The following is a 24,897-nucleotide window of genomic DNA, read 5'->3' on the forward strand; positions in this document are numbered from 1 at the left end:
AGGAGCCGCCGCGATGGCTCAGGAGAAAATGGAGCTGGACCTGGAGCTGCCGCCGGGGAGCGCCCCGGCCCCGAGCGACGGGGGCGGCCTGAGGAGATCCAACAGCGCCCCCCTCATCCACGGCCTCAGGTGGGCGCGGGGGCGGGGCCTCAGGCCAGGTCCAGGTGGGGCTGGAAGTACCGACCCCCTGTCCGCCGCGTCCAGGTCGTGTCTGAGACGGCTCGAGATGTCATAGAAGGGATCATACAGGCTCCCGCTGCGTTGGGTTCCCTCCAACTAGGGTTCGGATGGAGACTTCGGGCAGATGCGTGGGTTTTGCAGGCAGCGACGTTATGGTTCGGTACCTCCTTCCCTGTGGGACTGTATCCTTGTCTCAAAGGGTGGGGGGCAGGTATTTGGGCCAAATGTCACGCCCTTGGGTTGCATTTTTGGGGCCAGATGTGACACCGGAGATGTTGGGCACCTTCTTAGAAGATGTGGGACTTAGGCCTGCTGTCATTGGAAACCGGTCATGGTCGACCCGTACCGCATAGGCCACTAGTGGCCTGGGCAGCCCTTGTGTTGGACACGTGGTAGATCAGGCGGCGGGTAAAGAGCAGAGCTGCGGATTAGACGGGGAGTGGGGGCAGATAGGGCGAAGAACAAAAAGCAGAGCAGCGGATCAGGCAGGGGAACGGGGGTGGCACTTAGGGCAGGGCAGGACTCTTTCTGCCAAAAAAAAAAAGGTTGGCCACCACTGGTTTAGATTTGCTTGTCTGCACTTCCCCTGAGGTTTCAGTTGCACGGCATTCGTCCACTCCCATTTTTCACATTTTGCCGTGTTGCTATGTGGCATTTCAGTAGTCGTACGCATCTCGGTGGTAGTGATGCGTAGAGTAGTAATCCCTTGGTCCTTGCGTATCAGTTTAGTTTTATAAACCTTTGGGATACCTCATGATACTATGAACCCCTGGGACTGATGATACTACGAGCAATGTGTTAGGAGCAAAAATGCTCTCGGAAGTGGGTGCATACAGGAACATCGCTTCCTCGTACCTGTAGCATCTCTGGGTTGCAATTCTGCATTAACAGTGAGGCCGATATATGGCTGCTGACCTGTAGATATCATTTTGGGTCATCTTAGTGTGTGCTGGTAAACAACATGCAGTGCTGAGAAAGTTGTCAGAAAGATATGGCAGGTGTTAGACTTCATAAAACGCAGCGTAGAAAAACGGGATTTTTAAAGAGTTTTATTAGAAAGCTAACGGGCACTGTAAAACCCTCTGTTCTCCTGCACTGAAATTGCTAACATTGGTTTAAAAAATTGGGGAACTTTAACTCTTCTCTCTAGTCATTTTTTAGCATTAAGTGATTCTCTGGTTACAGCAGTGTCTATTTGTTCTGCAATAGAATAAAGCAGACAGAAACATCTTTGAACTTTTAAGCTGTGCAAGAGGCAAAATGTCATGGATAGTTATTCTTCAATTGAGTGATGTAGTGTGCAAATATGTTAACTGAAGTAGGAAGCAGGCCAAGAAGAAAATAAAGAGACCATGACCTAAACCTTAGAGGAAAGCTTCATGGCTGGCTATGATCTATAGCAAAGACTCCTTCATGCACAAAATTATTAGGCAAAGAAATGGTTAACAAACACCAAATCCTGGATTATTTTTAAAAAATAAAAAATCCCCAGGGGGAAAAAAAGCAACTGAGAGACTTACAGAGAATAAATAAGCTAGTATATGAACTTATAGAGCATCACTGCTTTGCAGTAACTGCCTGTACATATGCTTTTTCCATGTGGTAACTGGAGGACAAATTACTTCGCATTTACTTCAGGGTAAATGCATGTCCCTGGGCAATTCACTTGTTAGCGCATTGGGTATACTTCACAGTAACATCTTGGTTTACCCAGCAGTAAATTGTTCATGTGCCCATATCCTCACTGAACAGAAACAACTTCCTGCTTATATTGTAACCATTTTTTTTTCTTTTGGGGTAAAAAAAATTAATAAATAAAAGGAAGCTGAGCTCCTCGGTTGCCTTGGAGGCCCTGCGTTGCCCCAACCTAAGCGGGGTGCTTCCACAGACCTGTATAGGGCTTCCAGTACACCCGTTCATTTGGTAGGGAGCTTGAGATCCAGGCAGCTGGAGGGCCTGCAGCATTTCCTAAATGAAACAGTTTGTTTCTTGGGAGGGTGCAAAATCAACTTATTTTGCAATGTCACTTTCACAGGAGTCTTTCCAATTTCTGTTTTAATCTGAATTAAAAAAAAATTGGAAACATCTTCATTTTCTATGAAAGGGAAGTTTTCAGTTTCTGAAAAAAACCTGTTGGTTTTTGCCAATCATGGTCTCTGTGTTCGTTTGCTTAATACGTAACTGCTAGTCTGAAGATTGAAGTCAGTGGAAGAGAAAGGGTTAGATGCCTCCAAGCCTAGTCGCTCTTCAGGCTCTCAGTCAATCTCAATTGTTTTTGTTTTTTTCCTGGGGATTTTTTCACTTTTTAAATAATCCAGGATTTGGTGTTTGTTAACCATTTCTGTGCCTAACAGTTTTGTGCCATGAAGGAGTCTTTGCTGTAGACCAGTGATTCTCAACCTTTTTTGTACCAGGATGGGTGTATGGGGCATGAGGGGGGAGGCATACAGCCCCTTGCAGGCTGGAACTCTGCCAGCCTGCAAGGGAGAAGCCAGTTTCCCATGTTTTTCTACTTTAAAGGAGAATTTTTAAAGTTTGTTTGTGGCCCTCATATTTTCTTGCAACCCACTTTTGGGTCGCGACCCATGGGTGCGGTAACGCTGCTATAGACCACAGCCAGGCATGAAGCTTTCCTCTGAGTTTTAGGTCATGGTCTCTCTTTGGTTCTTGGCCTGCTTCCTACATCGGTTAACACATTTGCATTTACAATAGAGCAGCTGAATGGAGTTGCCTCAAGTTTTCATAGATTCATAGATGTTAGGGCCGGAAGGGACCTCAATAGATCGTTGAGTTTGACCCCCTGCATAGGCAGGAAAGTGTGCTGGGTTCAGATGACCTCAGCCAGATGCCTATCTAACCTCCTCTTGAAGACCCCCAGGGTAGGGCACCACCTTCCTTTCCTCCAACTGTGATCAATGCCTGTGTCCATTCCCCCATATTTGGTGTTGGTGAGAATGCAAGCAGTATTTTTATTCCAAATGAAGGGCAGTAAGTGTGTGGCTTCCAGGGCTTCTATGAAGTAGTTGGCATTAGTTTTGATATTATTTGGTAGCTTTACGCCACAGTATGCCTACATAAAAACCATATTACTAGATGCAACAAACAAACATTTTGAACCATAAACAGCAGCTTCAGAAGACATGGTCAGTTCTCCCCTTGATAAAGCAAGCTAATGTTACCTGCCAGTTTGGTGTTTAAAACCTTGTAAGGTGGGGTGTGAAATGTTCTGCACGCACTGGTAAGGTAATGAATGGTTGTCTCCATCCAGCTGAGAATAGAAATGAACTGAGACAAAATCGGATAAACTGGGTAGTTTAGTTTTTTCACTGGGGCTCTGCATAGGCCTAGCAATCAGGTTGCGAGGTTGGGGCCTTGAACTGTAGGAACTGAACATGTTTTTATGGTAATTAGAATTACAGTCTGACCTTTTTCACTGAGTATAAAGTTTGGGTGTTAGGAATGTAGTTAATGGAAGAAGCAGCAGGTATCAAAAAAGAAGAGAGCCAAACTGTCACCTCAGGAAAGAGAGCACTTTTCATTAAGTAAATATTGTAACACAATATTACTAAAATCTGCCCCTTCATCTTGTTAGATGTTGCTATACTCATAAACAGGGATCCTCATTTTCTGTGGAGAAGAAGTGGAAAATTTTTAAAAACACAAAATCCACTTTTTTTTTTTTTTTTTGCAGCCTACCAAAAGCACATCTGTGTCCTGTGATGAGTAGCAACATTTCTGTGCTCTTTCTTTTTCCATGGTTTTTGCTCTTGGCCAAGGCGCCCCCCCCCCCCCCCAGCTGATGATTGGCTGAGAGGAAAAAAAACATGGCAAAAATAAAAGCAGAAATGGCGCCATGCATTGCAGGGTGCCACTGCTTTCGGTAGCTCACAGAAAATCACAGATTCCACAGGTTTCTGTGGTTTTCCATGGTGAACGAAAAACTAGGATCCCCAATCATAAGTACTAAGACTTAAATAGATATACTGTATGTCTGTTTTAACCTGCTGAGTGTTGCATTAGCCTTTTGCTGAAGAAGAGTCTCTTAACTTAAAGTTGCTGTCAGGGATAAGACTTGCAACAGAATTTATTTTTGATTTCATTGGTGTAGAGGTTTGCTTTAGTGATTCCATCTATATTCACAAAATTATCCTAGTGAGCAACTTGTTTTCTGGCAAGGACTGCTTGTACTTTCACTACAAATTCATGCTTTACCACAAACCCTCCCCCCCCCCCAGCAAACAGCCATAAACATTGTGCAGCCACTCTGAAGACTCAACATGATTCTCATTGTTAACTAGAGCAGTTTGGGCCTGGGGAGGGAAGGGACGGGGGGTTGGTTTTGGCTGATTCTCAACCAGGATGCCTTGAGATCCTTTCAAGGGTGCCGTGCAGTTTTGGCACTGTTAGGTGGGCAAATGTGATTCACAAGATAAATGCAGAGATTTCAAATAGAAATCCATAGTTGTGCCTTTTAAGGTCTTTGCAACAGAAAAACTGCTGTATTATTTTTCTCAGTCAAAGAAAAGTGAGAGCATTTTCCAAGGTATGCCTTGTATCTAAAAATGGTGAGAACTATTGCTTTAGGGGATAGGGTTGAAATAAGCTTACATAGCTGTGCCTTGAAAACAATTTACATTGAAATAATAGCTGACATTGCATTTAAAATAAACTTATCATAAAAGCTTTTTTTTTTTCTGAGTGGATAAGTGGCTCTTCCATTTGACAAGTGTTTCTTTTTACAGCGATAATTCACAGGTGTTCCAGGCTAATGTTTTGCGAACCCGCAGGAACAGTACGACAGTTATGAATCGTCATAGTCTGGTAAGAAAACTATTACAGCAATCGCATTAGGCTTAACATGTAAGTGAGCAGACGAGATTAAAGAATAAAACGAGGCTGTTGACTGAAATTAATACTGCATACTTACAACAATGGTAAAACACTACTTAAAGACCATCTGGCTTAAGAAAACAGATTCAATTCTGAAGATAAGCTAATTTGTTTAAGCTACTGTTTTAAAATTGGTTAAAAAGGCCAATTTGCAGGAAAAAACCCATGTATTTAGTTCAGTTAACCTGGAATCCCAGTAATCTCTGCTTTAAAATTTGATTAAAACAACCTGACACCCTGACTCTAAACATTGCCTGTACTACTGATCCTAAGGATCAGACTCTCAGGACTATACAGTCTGACTTTCTGGATCGCCCAAACCATAAGATTTCCCTGAATTAAAAGAACATACACTTGTTTTAAAATTTTTCCATTATTACAATTCTGTAAACTTAAATGGCTTTATTAACACATCACTTTTAATTTAGTACAGTACTTATCCATCTAAAGAAAGCACAACTTTGACTTTTAAAATATTGTTGATCTTTTATGTATATCATCCATTGTGTGAATTGTTGTGGAAAAATGGTTTGGATTGATTTGGTAATATTTTAGAATTGGGTGAAGAAAAAGTAAAATGGATTGCTTGTCTGTACTGAAAGATCCCAATACCTGTGGGTTTTTGAGGTGTGATCAGAGGAGAAGACTTTTTGCCTGGCTTTTCTTAAAAATAAAAGCGTAAGTGTTAAATTTCTCCCAAAATATGCTCCAACTCTGTGTTGGGGAATAGGTCAGTTTAATGCAATTAAACTGGTGTAGGTCATCAGTTTAATACAATTAGTAGTTAATGCACTACAAGGATAAAGAGTGTCTTGAGCAAAAGAAAACTGACAGCACAAATATGGGAAATGATGTCTAATTCTATATTGTTGACTTGGTCTCTGTTTGGGTTACCTCTCTGGTGGGGGAAGGGAGGGATAATACCTGTCCTCTCCCCCTTTCAGTTTCATAGTAACTATGAAACTCTCTCCCTCCCTTATCCCAAGAAAATTAAAACTGGAGTTTAGAAAACTGCTTTAGACCTATTACAGAAAAAAAATAATTCTTGATGGTTTTAAGTTAGTCTTTCCAGGCCTTTGAAGCAGTGTTGGCTACTTAAGGAATAAAGCATAACAGCAGAAGCGCCACAACTGTGGTTGAAGAAACACTTAATTAGAAGCTGTCCTATTCAGGCATCTTTGGAATTCATTTTAGGCTGGTATTTCCATATTTGCTTTCAAGCTTTTCTTTCCAGCAGTTCACTGGACTTCCTTCAGTCCTGCACAGCTTCACTTAAACAGATGGTATCAAAAGGATCAACAGCTGACAGAGGGCAGTCTCCCTTTAAGAAACATCATTTTGAAATTGAAGTTCTTTTTCAGTTCACCTGAAGTGGAGCCACACAGGACCCATGGTGCCGCTCTGTCTTTTCAGTCTTGAAGATTAACTGAGGCAAAAATATTTCATGTACCTCAAATAGAAATTAGCTCTTTGCTTTTTCTATTTTAATACAAGCAACAGTAGTTCAGAAGAGTAAGTTAATGACCTGACATGCAGATGAGCGAGCCCTGTAGACAAAATTGAGACTGATGAGAAATAACTATTGGAAATGGACAGTCATAACAACAGTGGTAGCAAGAATATTCCCAAAAATGAGCTATGTGCTTATTTGGTAAGAAATCAGGTGTTTTCCAGGGAAAGAAAATTATTTTCAGTGATTTCCTGATTCCCAGATTTGGTGTCTATCAACTCGCTTCTAGCAATGCGTTGTGGGATCAGCTCATCAGAAAGAAGTACTCATATGTCCAGCATCCAGTTCATATTTCAGGAGGATGTATTTGGATCAGCTTCATTTTAGAAATATTAGGGACAAACACCTGGAGCTGTAAACTTTGTTCCTCAAAGCTTCCTTTTCTTCCTCCTTCCCCACCACCCCCTGCATCTTGCCAGCAGCAGATAACTAAACTTTTTATGTATTTTTTAAAAAAGGTTGCATTTAAAGACCCTAAAGCAGTTGCTTGGTCTTTTGGAAAAGCCCTGGCTGACTCTCAGGAGCTCTGAAATGGGCAGGTTTGTTTTGATGCAGGTTAGGCTGAATCAAGATTTGTTTTAGGGCCCCTAGTTTGGCTTTTAAGGAATATAACACTTCAAAGTGCCCAGGAGTCAGCAGTCCTGGCAGGCGGGATGAGGAGAAGAAGCGTGAGGAGCTTTGCAGATTTAAATGATCACCTAACAGTTTGTAATAGGGACATTAGCAGTTTCTGACCAGTTTTATTTTCTCAGACAAAAATTAAATTAGTAGCCATTTAGTATTGCTGCGGAAGTGGTATTAGATCTTAGAAGTGCAGAAAGAAGGTGAAGTATAGCAGTACCTTTAAAGGAAAGGAAGCAAGTTATTGAAATGAGGTGTTTGTCTTTCTCTGCTACTCTTACTATTCTGCCGAAAGCCAGCTTTTTCAGTAGGCATTGTATGAAGACTTAAAACTCATGCTTTTTTAAAAGGATTTCCAAAATAAACTTACATATTAATAAACTGATCAGCACTTTAAGTAAAGTGCACTTTAAGTAAAGTAATATTTTAATGATGGAAGAACCAGAAGTGACAAATACATGCCCTGCTCTGATTTTTTTTTTTTTTTTTTTTGTAATGTGTGTGATATAGGTAGTCTCATTGCTTGCGAGTCTTCTGAGAACACTGGGCAGAATTAACTGTAGTCAGCTATTTAATGATTTTTTTAAAATTCTTGTAACTTGGGGAGGGACCTTTGGAACTAGAAACAACTATCCAAATTGTCGTGCAGAATAAAGGTCCAGGAATGAAAAAATAGGTCTTAATGGTTTTAAGTTACACGTGCAAATTTTTTCATACTAGATTTAATTTCTTATTCATAAGATGCAGTCAGTAATACTGTGTACCTAGATTGTGTTGAATAAATGTCTAAGGGAATAGCTTGGAGTATGTCTGGAATTATAATGAAAGTTTCTTGAGTGGCTTCATGCCAAAGTCCACCTCCACATGCAGAGGACTGAAAGCCATTGCAGTTAACCAGCTTTGTTTCTGATCCCTCCTCATCTTGATGAGTGGTTTTTCACATCTCAGGCTTCCAGCCATCCTTGTTCTAAAGGTGGGACCATACATGTGCCTTCAGCCTGTACCATGAGATTATTTCCTCCTAAGTGCAGGACTTTGCACTTGTCCTTATTGAGTGTCATGAGATTTCTTTTGGTCCAGTCCTCCATGCTGTTGAGATCTCTGAATCCTAGCCCTACCCTCCAGCATATCTACTACTCCCCACAGCTTGGTGTCATCTGCATGCTTGTTGAGGGTGCACTCCATCCCGTCTTCCAGGTCATTGATGAAAATATTGAACAAACCTGGCCCCAGGACAGACCTCTGTGGCACTCTACTTGATACCAGCTGCCAACTAGGCATCAAATTGTTGACTACTACCCTCTAAGTCCAGTGATCCAGGTAGCTGTCTATCCACCTTGCAAACAAGTTCTTTCTGTTTCAGGAAAAAGTGTCCTTTAAAAGCCGGTCAGTGTTTTGATTATTCCTTGTCATAAAAATCAAGTCACTCTTTGGCTCTTAAGCTCCGTGACGTCTAGTTCCCTGCAGAACAAGGCTTGCAACTTGTTGGACACAGGAGGTAGGATCCTCAAATCTAATTGCTTTCCCTGCTATCTTTCAGGTGTGTGCAAGGGTATTCTTTAAGAGCTATTGTCTTTTTTCCTGGCAATATTCCCCACTGATATTCTGCTGATCTTGTTATATAGTATTAATAAAATTATTAAATAGCAATTTCAGCCCCGCCAAAGAGGCTATCAGGGTAGTAGAACCGGGGGTGTTTCTATCATAGGGACCTGCCTGGGTGTGTGTGTGTTGTGGGAGGGAATGACTGAGCTTTCTGAATGGATTGGTGCTCAGCTCTGCCACTTCCCCAAGTCATGCATGTGCTACACCCCCAGTAGACTGGATGCAGAGTGGGAGTGGATAGGAATCTGCTATTGTCAGATCCTATGCACTGCAGGAAGGTCACAGAGCCAGCGTGAGCTGCTATGTGCTTTGTTTGCAGCTTGCTTTTTGTTGCAAAAGTGCTTTGGAGCCCAGTGGCACAGCAGAGCTGCGCTTGGTTGACTTAAAAAGAGCTAATCAGAGCTATTCAGTTTTTACATTACCTTCTGTGTATGTGCCTGCAGAACAGTTTGTGGTCTGCATCCAAGAACACTTTTGTATTCTATGCTGACTGGAGGTTGATGTAGCAAATGGATGAGTGAATGTTGATTCAGTGAGAATCAGAAAGGACTTAAAGTATGTTTCTGTGGGAAGCTGTAGAAGGCCACTATTTGGAGCTCGGAGTTTTGTGCCTACCCAAGCATATGCGGTTTATGCTGCAGTTCTTTTTACGTAGGCTGTGACGCATCCTGTGTTGTATGACAGAATGGCGTGCATTTAATGCTGCTCTTGTCCCTGTTGCATTTGGTATCATTGGTTTTTGCTCGAGAATCTTCACAGCATCTGTGGTTCAAGCTAGAGCTTCTGGTTATTGACTGTGGTGAGCACCATAACTCACTACAATGTGAGAGGGGAAGGAAGAGCAAATACACCATGAAGAAAATTTGCTTGCTACAAATATAGTGTGTGGGGGTAGGTTACAGTGCCTCAATAAGCAGGTGTAAATGTTTAGCTGTTTATGAAGGCTGGCATTAAGGCTAAGTACAGACAGTCAAAAAGCCCGAGGCTGAATCAGTTCACTCTTTGCAGGTTAGTCTAAGCTGTGTAGATTGAACCGATAAGCAAATGACCAGACATTCACTTTTGATTCTGGAAATGCAGCCACATGCTTGGGCTAGAAGCTGGGGCGGGGGGTGCTAGAGCACTTCTCCCTGCTTGGCTGGAGTAGACAGCTTGGGCCAAGGCTGGCCCACCCACCCTGCAAAGGGGAGGTTGCGGGGGAAGTACAAAGCATCCTGGGGTGTTGGCAGGTTGTGAGTTAACTTGAATCCGGAGGGGATATAGGACAGAAGTTAAACCTAAATCAGTTAAGTCTAATACTACATCCATCCAGGTTTATCTTAAACTGGCGTCATCCATTTTGAAAGCGGTTTATGTGCACTAAACTTCTGTTGTATTACAGATGTGAACCGGTTTCCAATCACTTAGACCAGTTGATGGGTAATTTCTGTCCCTAGCCTAACATACAGTGAGCATGATGTTGAGAGTTTTGCTTTGTGAACTCCTGTAAGATCTTTGGAAAATCTAGTTTGATTACTAAGGGTATACTGCATTTTCTTATGTATCACAGGCCCCCAAATAAGGCATGCATCTTGTGGTTTGGTAGGTAGAACGTTGAAAAAACGGGTTTTCCAGAGTCATAGTCTAGAGCTGGCTTTTTTGTGGGATGCAGGGGAATCGTATGGCTGATATGTGAGTAAATACAGCATTTAAAATAATAAAACGATGTTAGTTAAATCTTTATAGTGTGTTATGTTGTTACCAGATGGGCTACTCAGTAGCTGTGATCTCCCTGATTAACAGATAACTTTTTTCTTTTCTGCCAGATGCCATTTTAAATAGAATACAAAAAAACTCCAAAACCCACCATTTGTTTGTGGCAGTGATGTCATTTTCATGTCAACTTCCATCTTTCTTTTAAATGTGGAGCTCTTAGAACGCAGAGCAATTTGTGCGAACGCCCCATACTGTGTATCTTACTATTAAAGCTAGCATGTGTTTTTTCATTTCATTGTATGCAAAATGGTAAGTCCTGTTTTGGGGCTGTTGAAGGGGCTTGCTAATATTTCCTCCCGAGATTCAGAGAGTATTAGGAAGTAGGTATTGGCTTCCTGGTTTTGGGGGGGGTTGCAGTTTTAAGAATGTTTCAGCAGTATGATTGTTTTGGTTTTTTTAGTTGTTGCCATCATCTCCTGTTCGTATTCCTAGCAGCCGCCTTCATCAAATCAAACGGGTAAGAGCAGATTCTGTTTCTTTTTGTAAATATAATTACAAATGATCGATTGATTTCATTTAGAAGCAAGTTTGTCTATAAAGTGTTTACACTTTTCTTTCATTTCAGTGTGCCTTTAAAAGAAAAAGGAATCTCATTTCAGAGTTGCCAAGCTTTACAGACTGTAGAATATCTTTTTATGCCATTGTATACTGAAGCCCTGCTTTCTCCTTTACAAGTGGTGATCTGCCAAACATTTTTCTCTTCTACGTACAGAGGGGGTGGTTCCTACCTCTTTAACATCTCCTGCAATCTAGACCGTGGGGTTCTTGGCATTTTTCTGAACTTGAGTATATTGTTGTCTTCCCGTTTGCAGTGGGTGTTCTCAGAGAGCCATTGGCTTTGGAACATCCCAAGCACAAGGTGTCATGATCTGACCCATTACAGGGGCTGGAACTACTAGGAGTTTTGTGTGTGGTGTGGCACGTTAGGGTTAATCAGAGAAAGTGACCTGAGTTTAGTCAGAAACAGCCTCGAGACAGGAGGCGCACTATTCAGCAGCCTTAACATGCAGCACGTTCAAGACTGAAAAGCTAATATGATGCTGAGGGATTACAATAGAGGAGGGGCCCACCGAACCAGGTGTCCTGCACCTTCATGTTTTCTGTCTCTCTCGGTCCTCCTTCTCATGAAACACTTTAAGTTACCTTTTCTTTATATAATGGTTTATTAAAGCTTTATAGAAGCATCTTCTTATCTTGGAAGCTGGATTTTATCCCTTTCTGGCTTTGGGCTTTTCAAAACCTGGTGGTCTATTAAGTCTGTACAATATTATTTTATCCCTTGATTGCACCAAAGCTCAAACATGAATGCGTTTTGACTCTGAATAAAATATTATATTAAATGCATTCTTGTTGTACTTCATTAGTTATGAGCATGTTTCATTATGGTTAATTCAATCCAAAGCATTTGAATTAAAGGAAAAATTTAGGTTTTTCTTTCAGAAGGAGAGGAAGGATCCTAAAAAAGTGAATTTCCAAAGAGAAACCTCACGTAATGCAAACTCTGCAATAGGGATTTGGGATATTAAGACTTGATTGAAGCAGAGCCATAAAATATGCTGGTTTTTTTTCTGTTACTCAGGTGGTTGAGGCATTTACCTTCATGCACTTGGGAAATGCAGTCATACCTTAAAATTATATTGCCTGCCATGTTAAATTGTTTTTTATAAGAAGAAATATTAAAATTCTATACTGAGGAATGTCTGGGGTAGTTTCCTCAGTCTTTAAGAGGTGTTGTGAAAACAAAGTAGCTTCTGCTTCATGTGGACCTTATGCAGTTATATTTCATGAGCACACTAGGAGATTTGTAAGGAAATTTTGCTTTCTCTCTGAAGGAACCAAAGCTAGGCTCACAAGCACCTGAGACATGTAAATAATGCTCTGATAAGACAGTGACCATACATGTCTTGCTGCTTATACCTAGCAAAAGCCTGAGATTATCAACACTTACAGTAGTTAAGTTACAATTTTTTCCCTTTATATCCAAGTGAACTGAAAAGGGAGTTCTGACCTATGTAAAAAAAAAAAAATCTTTCCACACACATTCCTACAGATTCCTCTATTCATCTCTTTCAGGAAGAAGGAATGAGTTTGATGAACAGAGAAACAGTACATGAACGGTGAGTGTTAATAGGCCAATGAGAGTACTTTAACTCGGTCTCTGTGGGCCTAGAACAATGATTTTTTTTTTTTCCTCTTTATAGGGAAGTGCAAACAGCGATGCAGATGAGCCAGTCATGGGAGGAAAGCTTGAGTCTGGTAATATGCTTATACTGCAGACTGAAGTTCCTTTTGTCAGTGTTATAGTATTATCCCTATTCTGTTGTCCACAGAATACTAATTTCTCAAAAAGAATTTCAACAGATTGGGTTTGTTGCTAAGCATCGCTAAATTTAGATCTAGCAATAAACTTTGCGGTCACCTTATTATAGGTTTTTTGTAATAATGGGGTATGACGTTCAGGGGCATATGGTTATCATGCTAGCTATGGGGTTGCTTTTTGGCTTGATATGCTCAAAGGAAGCTTTGTTCACGCCTATCGTAATTTTAATTTGTTCTGACATCAGCACATCATGTTTAAAACTACTTTCATCAAAAATATAAAATTTGTCCCTTACATAATCACATTAGTGAATTCTTATGGGTAACCACTTGTGCGGATAACTTCAGCATCTGGTTCCATTTCACACACAGCAGTCCTTGAACTGATTAGTAATGTAGAGCTTGGCCCATAAAATATTGCTTTAAAGCAGTTGGCGGTGATTGCATGTGCTATTATACTTACAGAGTGACAGTGATTTTGAGAAATCATCATCCCCCAAGCAAGTAGACTTTGTCCCAGTTTCTCCAGCTCCTTCCCCCACCAGAGGAATAGGGAAGGTAAGAAAAATGAAGTACTAAAAATCTTGCTTCATGAATACCAATAGTACAAAGCAGTTAGTTATTACAAAAATAAATAAAACATATAATGAAGCTTTACTGCCCGCCTGAGCTCTGCATGGCCATATACTGTAAACCAAAAATTAAAAGATGAAAAATGCGAAGTAGCAGCTGTACAAACTATAGATACACATTTATATACAAAATACCCGATAAGTGTCAATGCTAAGCGAATCTGTTGATAAATAAATACCATTTTTTGTCTGCCTTTCCCTACCAGTGTGGGGTGGGAGTCCTTTCTCATGAGTTGGTTTGATCAAACTGGCCAAGGAAATAAACACATGAACCAAGTTGTGAGCTCTATGTAGAAGTAATATATCCCAGAACTTTTCTGTGATAACCCAAGGTGACATCTTAATGTTCCCAGCCGTAGATACTAGGATTTTTAAATAGATTATGGAATACATCGACTAATCTGGCTTGCTTCCTGTGTTAAGGCCTGAATAGTATTAATATTCCCAGATTTTTCCGTTTTCTACATGTTAGGAGGTTTGTTTTTCTTGTGTATGTGTATGTATTTCTACTACAGAAATGAAGTATGATGTTTGTGTATAAATAATGCAACATGTTTTGTTCTCAGCAATGTTTCTCACCGGCTTTGCAAAGTCTGGTTAGTAGCAGTGGGTTACCTCCAAGTCCTAGCCCTAGTCCAACCAGGCGTTTCTCAAAGTAAGTATGAGACTGTATTGTTAATGTTTTACAGTTTTATTTACTTGTGACTTCTGAAGCATAGGTTTTGTCTTAAGGCTATTCTTGATGTCACATCACAAGTCCTACAGAGGGACTGACTCAATTCATAATTTTGACTGGCTGTTTGTGGCAGAGCTGGTTGATCAACTGAGTCACTTAGTCTTCCCCATCTGTAAAGGACACATTATTTTGGCCATGGCAGTGTCTTGTCCAGCAGTGTCATGCAAACATGGTGAATCTCTTTGGTACTGCTGCTGACTCTCACACTTTAAGAGGCCGGAATCCTTCTAGGTTTTAGTTTAAAGGACTGTCTTATTTTGGGGTGCCCTTCTCACCATCAGTAAGTATACATGCTAATCAAGAAGCATTTGAGAGTTTAAGCTGATTGTTCTTAACCAGGGTGCTCTGGCTGTAGCACTAATGTCCTTTTGCTGCCTTAGGACTCACTGAGAACCCTAAAGCAGGACAAGAGAGCTGGCCTGGACTGTAGCTCTTCTTGGTCCCAACCTCCTCGCACTCTTCCCAGAAACAGGAATACAGGATGGTTCTCCCAGATGCCTCTGTTTCCAGAAGGAGTGTAGAGGGGACCAAACCAGGAAGGGCTACAGCCCAGGCCAGCTCTCCTGTCCTACTTCAGGGTCATCAGGGAGCCCCAGTGCAGAAGGAGTACAGGTACGTGCCACAGCTCTTCCTGGACTGGCTGTGCAGCAGGCATGCAGACTGTTTTACCTAGAGGCAGAATCACCTGGTTGAGAAGCACTGAGGTTGGGGCAGCACCAACTGTGGTCCTTAACCAGAGATGCTGCCACATTGGAAAAAAGTGGTGGGGAGTCCCCCGACTGAAAAGGATGAGAACTGACTTATGCACTTGTTAGGCTGGACATATTGAAAGCATATCCAGTAGGCTCTTTGATTTCTCAGAACAAGTGTCGGTAGCATTGTTTTTAGAGTAGTGTTATGTATGAAAATTGTTGGGTCATTCTGCCTCATAGTCTCTTACCTTTCCTATTGGTGCTCGCCTTTCAATAGAGCCCTGCATCGAATGTCTTCAGTTAGTCTCTTTATCTACTGATTTATTATTTTTATTTTTTAAAGCAGGAGAAGCCAGAGTCCTATCAACTGCATTCGCCCAAGTGTTCTTGGGTCAATAAAAAGAAAAGGTACATCATGCATTTCTAATTCAATGTTTAGGCATAATTGTTAACTTTTATATGTCTGTACATATGGTTTTGTTTTTTGTCCTGGAATTTGCTAGAAAAACAGCTGAGAATTAGCAATAAGCATTACAGATACTTCAAAGGAATATCTCTGCAGTTGGGCTGATAAACTTCCAAATTAGCTGTTATTTAATTAAAATCAGAATCTCATTAAAATGTTTATTCTGTTCTGATACCTATCCACTGATATAAAATTACATTGGTTTCCACGCAGATGTGTAACCTCTGTTCTAAAAGATTTTTTGGTACTTAATTTTGTGAACAGAACCAACCAAATGCATGTATGTTGCAGACTTAATCTCAAGTGCACAGTTCATAACCACACAGTTCACATGCAAATCCCTGGACTCTCATTGAATGCAGTTCTCAAAACTCAACGGCCACCTTACCTACGGGAAGCCCAGCCATGTCATCTTATTATCTTGTTTAGATGATGTACCTCAGTCCTTCCTCCTATTTGTGGCCCATGTGCCTTCGTTTTGAGTCAGTTCTGTTGGATCTGTTTTTAAAAGCTTTCTTTCTCCTCACTTTTAAAACAATGACTTCTTGGCTCAGTAAGTCACATTTTGAAGTACTTGCAACTGAGCTCTTCTTGTTCTGCCAAAGAGAAGGAAGGGAGGACCAGATTGTGTTTGTGTTTGAAACTCTCTTGAGATTCACTAGCTGAGCTCTGAAAAGTACTGCTAGGACTCTTCCTTTGCTTCTCCCAACATTTCTGCCCTGCAGGTACTTCAAATTGGAGCTTGATGAGAAAATAAATTACTGTTATTGAAAGGAGCTTTAAAAGTTACTTTGAGAGGTTTGTGTTCAGGAGAGACTTGGAACAATAACTTCAAAGCCAGCTGAGCAGAGGATGCTTCTGCACTAGCTGTCAAAATATTTTCTAGGATATAGTAGTTTAATGAAAGTTAAGAGGTAAACCTATTAGTATTTGTATTAAGATGGTAGTTATTCAATTAAATATTTAAGATAATTGGGGGGTATGACTGTTAATCCACTGTGACATTTTCAGGTGTCCTCACTTTGGGTGGTGTTTGAGGTTAATATTCCAGATGCAGCATCTTGTTTTAGACATAAGAAATACTGTAGCTGAACATTAAGACTGTATTAATGTGTAATAAATTGGGTATATTTGATTCAAATTGCAAATAGTTATGTAAAATGAATGGTTGTACTCATGACCAAAATTTGGACCTGAGTTATGCTTTAGCTTTTTAGATCATAATTTGAATCTGATTTAATGGGGGTTTTTTGTTTCTGTTTGGGTTTGTTTGGGTTGGGGGGGGGTTGTTTTGTTGTTTTTTGCACAGTACAGTCATTCATATCGATCAGTGTCAGTCTTATTTTAAATTAGTATTTGCTTTCTTTGGCCAATAACCATTACAAACATGTTGATTTGCCAGTAAGTATAGCAATAGGTACATTTAGCATAAAGGCTAAGTTGGAAGATACACTGTATCTATACATATTTCTTTAAAAGTAAATATTGTTTTTATTTTTATTATTATTTTGGTTTATGATTTGTGTCAACAGCATTTGACTAAAACCTGGAATGCAATTATAAATACACATGGCCAGCATTTTCAAATGTAGTTAAAGCCAGCTTTAAAGCATGTTTTGATAGCTGTTTACATTTACAATGTTCTGGTTTAATAAACAAAGGAAATAGCTAGTTAGTGACACTGAACTGGTTATTTCTGGCCAGTATGGTCTGCAGGTATTTAGAATTGGTAGATCTCATTGTCTTGAGCCTCGTTTTTTCTTCTTCCAAACTTGAGCCTTGTTTTTTCTTCTTTGGAAGAAGAAAAGTTTCCCTGCTTTTTCAACTTCTATGCTGTAAAGAAGCTAATCATTGAACTTCGTTAATTGAATGAACTGAAACAAGGGACATACAAAAAAAACTAGATCTCTTGGTTCCAAAATTATACCTTTTATTAGACCAACTGGAAAATGGCAAGAAAAAAAGGACAATTTTCTTGCCATTTTCCAGTTGGTCTAATAAAAGGTATCATTTCAGAACCAAGAGTTCTAGTTTTTTGTATGTCTTTTTGTCTCAGACCAACACAGCTACCAAGTACAGCCCTGAAACAAGGGAAGCAGTTTCTCTGTATCTGCAGAAGATGCTGCTGTCAGAAGCTGGTTTACCACTTCAGCAGTTACCTGGTGCTTAGGCAGTGATTTTTCACTAGGTCACTGATTTGACTTTTCTTGAAAACATCAGTGGTAAACATGCATGCTGGAATGTAAGTGTTATTGAAATGATCAGTTGTAATAGTAAACAAGCTTTAATATTAATTGCCATAAAAACTGATTTTTAAGTGTTTAGTTTAAACCAAAAATCCATTTTTTCCAGTAACAACTGATTTTTTTTTTCTCCACCTTTTGTGGTTTGTCAAAGGTGAAATGGAAACAGAGGATCCACCAAAGAGATTTTTCCAAGGAACTCCCAGCATGCTTTTGCCTGAAGTGTCTCATCTGACAGACCTTGGGGCATGGTAAGTATTGCTCTGTCTTGTGACTCCAGTCAGGAAGTGTAAAGATGTCTTCATCTAAACACGTGGAATAGGTGGGCATACTTGAACTCATGCAGAGTTAAATAGGATAAACCAAGTATTTTGTAGCATTTTATTTATTATCCATGACTGCTGTGTTAAAGACATGTCACAATAGCCAAGTGGGTTCTGTCCTCTCTGATACAGGGGTGGGCAAAATGCGGCCCGCAGGCCAGATGTGGCCTGCCAGGCCATTCTGTCTGGCCCATGGGGCCACTAAAAATGCAGAAAATTAATATTTATCCACCCCAGCTGCTTGTCATGTGGCCCTCGATGGCTTGCCAAAACTCAGTAAGCAGGCCTCCACCCAAAATAATTGCCCATCCCTGATATGATTAACATTTGCATAACTTAAGCATATTTTGAGAAGTAGGACATTGTTGTTGGCTTCTCTGAAGCTCTGCTTTCAGGAGTCAGGATCAGATTTTTCATATTAATGCCAACCTGAGTTATTGATATTTTCATGTATTTAACTATACATGCAAAAGGTAGTCCTTTCCTAAACTGTAACTATTCTGGTGAAGATTGAAGGAAAACATGTTATGTACAAAAAGTTTAATATGGAATACTACATGCAAAATGATAATGAATGCCTACTTTTGAGTGAGGAGTTTTGTTTCTAATTCTTGTTTGAGTAAAAGAAAACAGCAGTAAATGCCCATGCACCGTTAGAATTTCATATGCCCTGGGAAGTAGGTAATAAATATTTCTTGCTTATTTTACCATCTAGTCTGAGGTAATAATTGTGGAAGGAAAGCACTCCATTTGAAAATCCCCATGGTAAAAGATAAAATGGTAGCGGAGCTGGCTGAATAATCCATTATATTCTTGATTTGTAAATGTCCCGCTAGCGACCAGCTAATCTAATCCATAAACAATTCTTCGGGCCAGTTGAATGAACTAATGAATTGACAAAATGGTTGTTTTTGTTGGCTGGAAACAATTTTATTATAAATTGCTGTGTATTTTGTTATATGGAACAATATAGATGGCATTTACTGGTTTTGAAGTTCTTTGATTCTTGCTGTTAAAGTCCTTAATAGCTAATGGAAGCTAGTATTTTAAATGTCTGAGAAGAAATGGAAATTAGAATGATTGACCAAAATGGGGGAAAATGCAGGTAATTGGCTGTGTGGATACGTGACTGCTTTGCATTAGTAGTATCCCATTTTGAATTTTCTGAAAGCAATCAGTATTTGTTACTTTTCCATAGAGATTTATTGGTGTTGTATTTAGAGGGGAAAAGAATTATTCCTGGAATTCAAGTGGCAATAAATTCTCTAAAATCCTATTTAGTTGCAGTCAAGTAAAACGGATGTCTAGAGCTGGCTACTTGAAAAGACAGGTTTGTTTCAATCTAGTTCCAATTCATTCTGTCAAAGATGTGAAGATAATTGAGTATAAGCCTCCTGAGACTAACACCATGACCCCAAAGTGCTATTCTTTTGTGTGTTGATGTTGTCCTGTGACACTTCCTTTGTTTCCAGTTTGTCTTCCCATACTCTTGATGACAATAGAAACAGCGCTGGATCTTCCTGTGATTCACCAGGTGACGTTGATACCACCACAGATTCTCCAGCCTCACTTCCTGACTCCAGATCTCCATTTCTACCAGTAGATCTTACAGCTAAGTGACCTATCGATTGAGAAACTTTAGTCCCCCGAGTGGCAAAAACAAGCTGGAGAGCAATAAACCTTTCTACAATGTGTGACTGAGTTTCTTATGATCCTGTTCCTCATAGGAACTTTCAGAAATGTCTTTTATTTCTAGAAAACTTCCATTATAATTCCTTGAGGAAGAATTCACGTTTATAGTGATTTGAATGACATTTACTAAAAACAGTAAGCATTTGAACTGTGAACGTGTTCTAAGATATTTTGTGTCTGTACACATGTTGTCGATTTACAACAGATGCTGTGTGGCTGAAGTTACAAGGGGGGAAGCTTGGCATTTTAAAGCTACGTGCTTTCTGTTCTCACTAGTTTAGAATGGTGCTGTTCTAGGTTTCAAATAGCTGCCTTTATTGGATTCTCTCTCCTCTGTCCATCTAATCCCAACTGATCAGTTTATTGATGTTTATTCATTTTATTCCCTGTGGATTAAGTATTTAATTTGCTGTTTTTAAAAATGTAAATGGTATTGTTGATAGATAATTGAAGCTTGAGTCCATGATGTTGGCTATTGATCAAGTTTACATTTGGATTAAGTATGAAAAGAGCAAGTGAGCATGAGTTACCAGCTTACGTTCACATGTCACATTATATTTGGAATCATGATTGCTGGCATGATTAAACGCAAGCTTAACGTGGGGGACGTTATTTGCCAGGGTAGTCAGCTTCCTTTTTCTCTGACTGACTAGTGATGGATACTTGGCGAAAGATTCTTCTGTAGGAAAATAGCAGTCGTATTTTAGAGCAGTGTATTAAATCCCAAAGCCCTGAATGAAATGCTTCAGAAGAAAGGACCGGGCAGTGTTTAAGCCCAAACATTGGAGAGCGTGAGAGCAGTGAGCAAGCGACCCTTAGAATACATGCAAACCGAAGGGATCAAACATGAGCGGTGAACTCTATGTGAATGCAAAACAATCTTTAACTTCTGTCTATGAATAGCAGCCCAGTAGATGTATTAACATGTAGATCTATTAACTATTCCTCAATAACATGGCATGAACTGATTTTTCTGGTGCAGTAAACTTAAAAGAATGGTTAAATGTAGAATCTAGCAACCCAGGAGCAGATTGCAGGATTCCTATAATAGGTTTAAAAAAAGACAGTCTATCCGGAGGTAGTCTGATCTCAACAGTAAAAGATCCCCAGGTATCTGCTATCCTCACATAGCTTGATGTAGTGAAGTTTTGTTTTGTTCCCTTCCCGAGTGTTAAGGCCACGGTGCGTTGTGGGAAACGAGCAGTGAATATAGGGAGGCTTGTCGACAAGCTGGTGGTATTGCAGTTCCCCATCATTGTGGCTGATTCATGCACAAAAACTTTGACAGGGCAGAGGCGGCACACAAGAAGGAAACTGAAGTTGGGAAATATGAAGATCTGTGATGATGGAGGACTGAAGATTTATTTCCGTTCTTCTCCTGTAATAATTACATATAGTATTTATCTCATGGTCTCTTAGCTGCAGCGCGACAACACAGTTTATTATAGACTCTTCATGCTTCCTTATTACACAATTCACTTTTCTAGTGTCTGACGCTTGCTTTCCCGCCTTCCCAATTACAGACAAGCAAAACTTTAATAGCTATTTTCTCTTTAATATATAGTATAACTTTATTTTGTAATATCAAACATGCCAAAGACTTATTTTGTATTCATTGTCTTCTGCAGTGGGGACACGACTATAGATTTTTATGCTTATCTTGTTTTTTCACAGATGGACCTTTTTATGTCTCTGTTCCAGTCCTTTTTAAAAGATGCATGAGCAAAAGGCAATGACAACAGTTGTATTGTATGTGGGGTCAACATGTCTTTTCTCTGTTAAATATTTATGCTGGTTTTGCAAATAAGTGCCAATAAAGAAAATTAGAGAAAATAAGGATGGCGTGCTGTTTCTGGGACACGCTTCTTACCCAAGACTGTCACCATGTCCTTGTCGCTTTCTCCTCTGGTTCATTCACGTGTTTAATTCCTTGAATCAAAATGCTTTCTGCAACCAGGCCTGGGTAAGTTCTTTTGCAAGCTTGATTGAAATTCCTTAGCATGTTCTCAGTTCAGCAGCACTCCCTTGCAGCAGGCAAAGCTTGTAACAAGTTCAGGTAAACTTAAAAACAAATGGGTTTTAATCGTTTTGGAAATAGTCATTGCTCTTCCACTTGTGCAGACATCAAATAAAGTGCTTGCTATGCCACCTGGTATACTGCAGTGCAGAGATTTGTAATGAAAATGTGCTTCATTTTAGAAAGCTAGCTATTACAACAGCTGGGGAAGTAGGAGGCACTGAGCTCCCAGGAAGAAATGGGGGAGAGATGTTATGACTTTGCACTCACAGGCAGTTGTTACTCTTGGAACGGAGGAACTTTCACATCTCTGCAGCATTTCCCTTCCCCTGCTTTCCCCGCCCCCTCCCCCCAATTTACAAAAACAGAAAACCTATGAGTATGCAGTGAATGCAGCGCTCATTTGTCATTGTTCATGCTGTTGGCCAGTTGCGGTGCTGTGCCTTGGAACTTGAAGGACTGGACACTTCTTTCACTTGAAAGAAAACTACCTCCTGGAGCAAAACTATGCTGAGAAATCAGAGAACGAGATTGTGTGCTCGTTTGCATGGCCACGTAGCTGTGTCAAACGCGGTTCTAACTGGTGACTAACAGCTCTATTCATCCCTGTTATGCTACACTGATCATCTTGGTAATTCTCCATGTATGTGTCAAAACTTGTGAATGTGCATCTAAAAGTCCTATTCGACTGGCATCAGGCTAGCTCCGCTCTGACCATCTTGGATTCTTCTTCGATTCAGTCCTCTTACCCTTACGCTGCTGGGGTGCAATGCTTGACTTTCCCAGTTCTTGGACCACGTTTACGGTACCCTGTATATCAACCCTTTTTCTCGCACATCTCGCTGTTTGGGAACCTTTCAGGATTTTGTGACCGGCGTCCATTCTTAAACCCCACCTGCATGTGTGAGCAGCAGGAGTAAAGCTTGTGGAGAAAAAGGTATCAAAAATACTCATGTCTTACCTGAAACTCTGACCATGCTTTGATGTACCAGATCTAGCTCCTCCAGACACTGCAGCCAGTGTTTGAATCTGTTTGGCTCTCCTGAGCAACTTCTAGTTTCCTCTTGAAAGGTAATGATTTGTCCTAGCTCTCTGTTCCCTGTCTTTGGCTCCTTTGGTGAAAAGCAGTCGTGCCGGCCGCACCGAGAAGAGAGAAGCAGCATCTTTGGAGCTAATGATTCTGATTTTGTCCTTTGATAATTACTGTGTTTGCTGTGATGTAGCTATACTAGGCCCTTCCGGTCTGTCCCTCCAAATTGAGTTAAATCAACATGTTCCTGCAGCGAAATGATCAAGCCAACATAGAGCATGTGAAGCATTGCAGCTCTGAATCCGTTACAGCTACACTTGAGCTGATTGGAATAAATCCCTGAAAAAAAAATTCCTCAAAGCTCGTAGAGTTTTAAAAGTAAACTAAACGAATGTATTTCTTGCCGTATTTTCATCCTTGCTTTATATCCACCCTGGCTTCCTCCACATCCACCCTTCACTTTGGGTTTTGATGCTCCTTGGCAAGGTCTCACCTGATAAATGTTATTACCAAAAATCCTTTAAAGCAAAGATGATGGAGTTTTTCTTAAGACACGCAGTTGGCTGCATAGCTTTTGCTGCTGCTCTGCTGTGGCCATCGAGTAGCAGCCGTTGGCCCAAATACTCTCTCTGTTCCCCTTCCCCTCCTATTCTTTCTACTCCGTGGTGTGTGCGCTAATGGAATTATAATTGCTTTAAACTATAAATGAACTCTTTGTGTCCTAGTTTTTAAGAGGATTTTTTTTCTGGCCACTGGGTGGCAGCTTGTGTTCCGGGGGCTGCGTATTGGGAAGAACGTGTCATTTTGTGGCTAGAACTGATGCCTCAAACCCTCATTGATGCTCGAAAGGGAGGCCTTGATTTAGAAGGGCTTCCTTGCACTGACATGGAGGAGCCGGGAAGAAGCAGCCTCTGCCCCGTTTTTAATCTGACTTGGAGCCCATCTGATATATGTGAGGCGGCACCTCCCCCCCCTCCACCGCCAGTCCTTGCTTGCGGGTTCTTGGCGTGTGGCTGGTGCTGCTGACCAAATTCTCCAACACCAGCCTTCGTCGGTACTACCTGTGCTTGGCAGGCAACTGGGGCAGCTCTGGGCCAGGTAACAAAAGAGCAGCCTCCAGCAAGGGATTTCCCAGATTTTTCAGACCAGGCAGGAAATGAGCCCATGTAGTTCCAGGACTAGAAGACCAAGGGCTCTGGGAGGAGTTGCCTGGCAATGGCCCGGTGTTATGTGGTTTGCACTCGATCAGAGGGGCAGGGGACCTCTGGTCCCGAATGTCCGGCAGAGAGGGGTGGGCTTTGCTTTAGCTTCTGGGTGCACGAACGTGAAATCTGCACCTTGTTGGTCTCGTGCAGATCCCTGAGCCTGGAGGGGGGAGCCTGCTGCGCCGGAGTTTTAATCCTTTTACTCTGCTCCCGTTTCTGCTTCTGAAAAACATGCCAAATTGTCTCCTAAGGAACTTATGGGGCTTCATGAATTAATATTTATTTTGAAAATGAAGCGTTATAAAAGTCCGAAGTGTTTCCCTAGCTGACAACACAAGAGCGTGTCCATCAAAGCTGGGCTTGCTTGAGTTGAGATTTTTTTTCAGCAAACTTGTATAACAAAGAGAAGAATGATTACCCTCTCTTTCTCTCCTCGCTTCTGGCTTTGATTTTTCTTTACATGCTCTACCTGTAATCATGCTATGAAAATGATATTATTTTAACCTGTGATCTCTCAACCCATTGGAGTTTGCAGTTCTATTACTTGGATGATGAGCTCATTACAGCATTGGAAAAATATTGTGCTATTGCTGAACTATCGCCTGGGATATGGATGCAAGTATGTCTCACCTGAGCCTGCATTCAGGCAAGCGCGTTCCTTGTCAATTTTTCTGGAAATGCACACACAGCTGGAAAACAGTTACCTACTTAGATTTATATCCCACCCTATCCAGAAAAGCTCGGAGCAGCTAACCCAACATAATTACCATGAACAAAAATAACTTCCTAGAAGCAACTGAGCCTATCCAAGGCTCTTTGAAGTCATGGCTAGATTGTGGTGTTAACCTCTTGCTCTGCGGGTTGGAGGTGCATTTGCTGTCGGCGGTGGGTTTTTGCACTGGAGACCTCAGCAGGTGCCTGAGGTGAGGGGTTAATGTCTTTGGGGATGGATTATGTGATTCTGGAGCACTTCCTACAGGT

The 24,897-nt window shown here is 40.8% G+C and overlaps 1 protein-coding gene across 7 annotated transcripts; it reads left to right on the forward strand.

The window, feature by feature from the left end:
* The first annotated feature begins 6 nt into the window (after positions 1 to 6).
* LOC102375810 (protein FAM122A) lies at positions 7 to 21,506 on the forward strand. 7 transcript variants are annotated; one of them, XM_025215470.1, is made up of 11 exons: positions 7 to 129; positions 4,923 to 5,001; positions 10,962 to 11,018; positions 12,635 to 12,678; positions 12,763 to 12,817; positions 13,346 to 13,438; positions 14,079 to 14,167; positions 15,284 to 15,348; positions 17,804 to 17,900; positions 19,445 to 19,583; positions 21,339 to 21,497. In XM_025215470.1, exons 1-11 carry the CDS (start codon positions 14 to 16, stop codon positions 21,384 to 21,386), a joined length of 882 nt encoding a protein of 293 aa, XP_025071255.1. In that variant the 5' UTR covers positions 7 to 13; the 3' UTR covers positions 21,387 to 21,497. The 7 variants fall into 7 exon arrangements, with proteins under 7 accessions (XP_025071255.1, XP_025071256.1, XP_006033695.1 ...); XM_025215471.1 differs by having other exon boundaries at positions 15,287 to 15,348; XM_025215475.1 differs by lacking the exon at positions 7 to 129 and adding an exon at positions 154 to 335.
* The last annotated feature ends 3,391 nt before the right edge of the window (positions 21,507 to 24,897 follow it).

This window comes from Alligator sinensis, unplaced genomic scaffold (genome assembly GCF_000455745.1).
Source record: "Alligator sinensis unplaced genomic scaffold, ASM45574v1 scaffold1567_1, whole genome shotgun sequence".
Classification (NCBI taxonomy): domain Eukaryota; kingdom Metazoa; phylum Chordata; order Crocodylia; family Alligatoridae; genus Alligator; species Alligator sinensis.

Coding starts and splice junctions, on each gene's coding strand:
- LOC102375810 (XM_025215470.1), top strand. CDS start 14: ATGGCTCAGGAGAAAATGGAGCTGGACCTGGAGCTGCCGCCGGGGAGC. Junction 5,002..10,961: donor TTATGAATCGTCATAGTCTG/GTAAGAAAACTA, acceptor TGGTTTTTTTAG/TTGTTGCCATCATCTCCTGT. Junction 14,168..15,283: donor CCAACCAGGCGTTTCTCAAA/GTAAGTATGAGA, acceptor TATTTTTTAAAG/CAGGAGAAGCCAGAGTCCTA.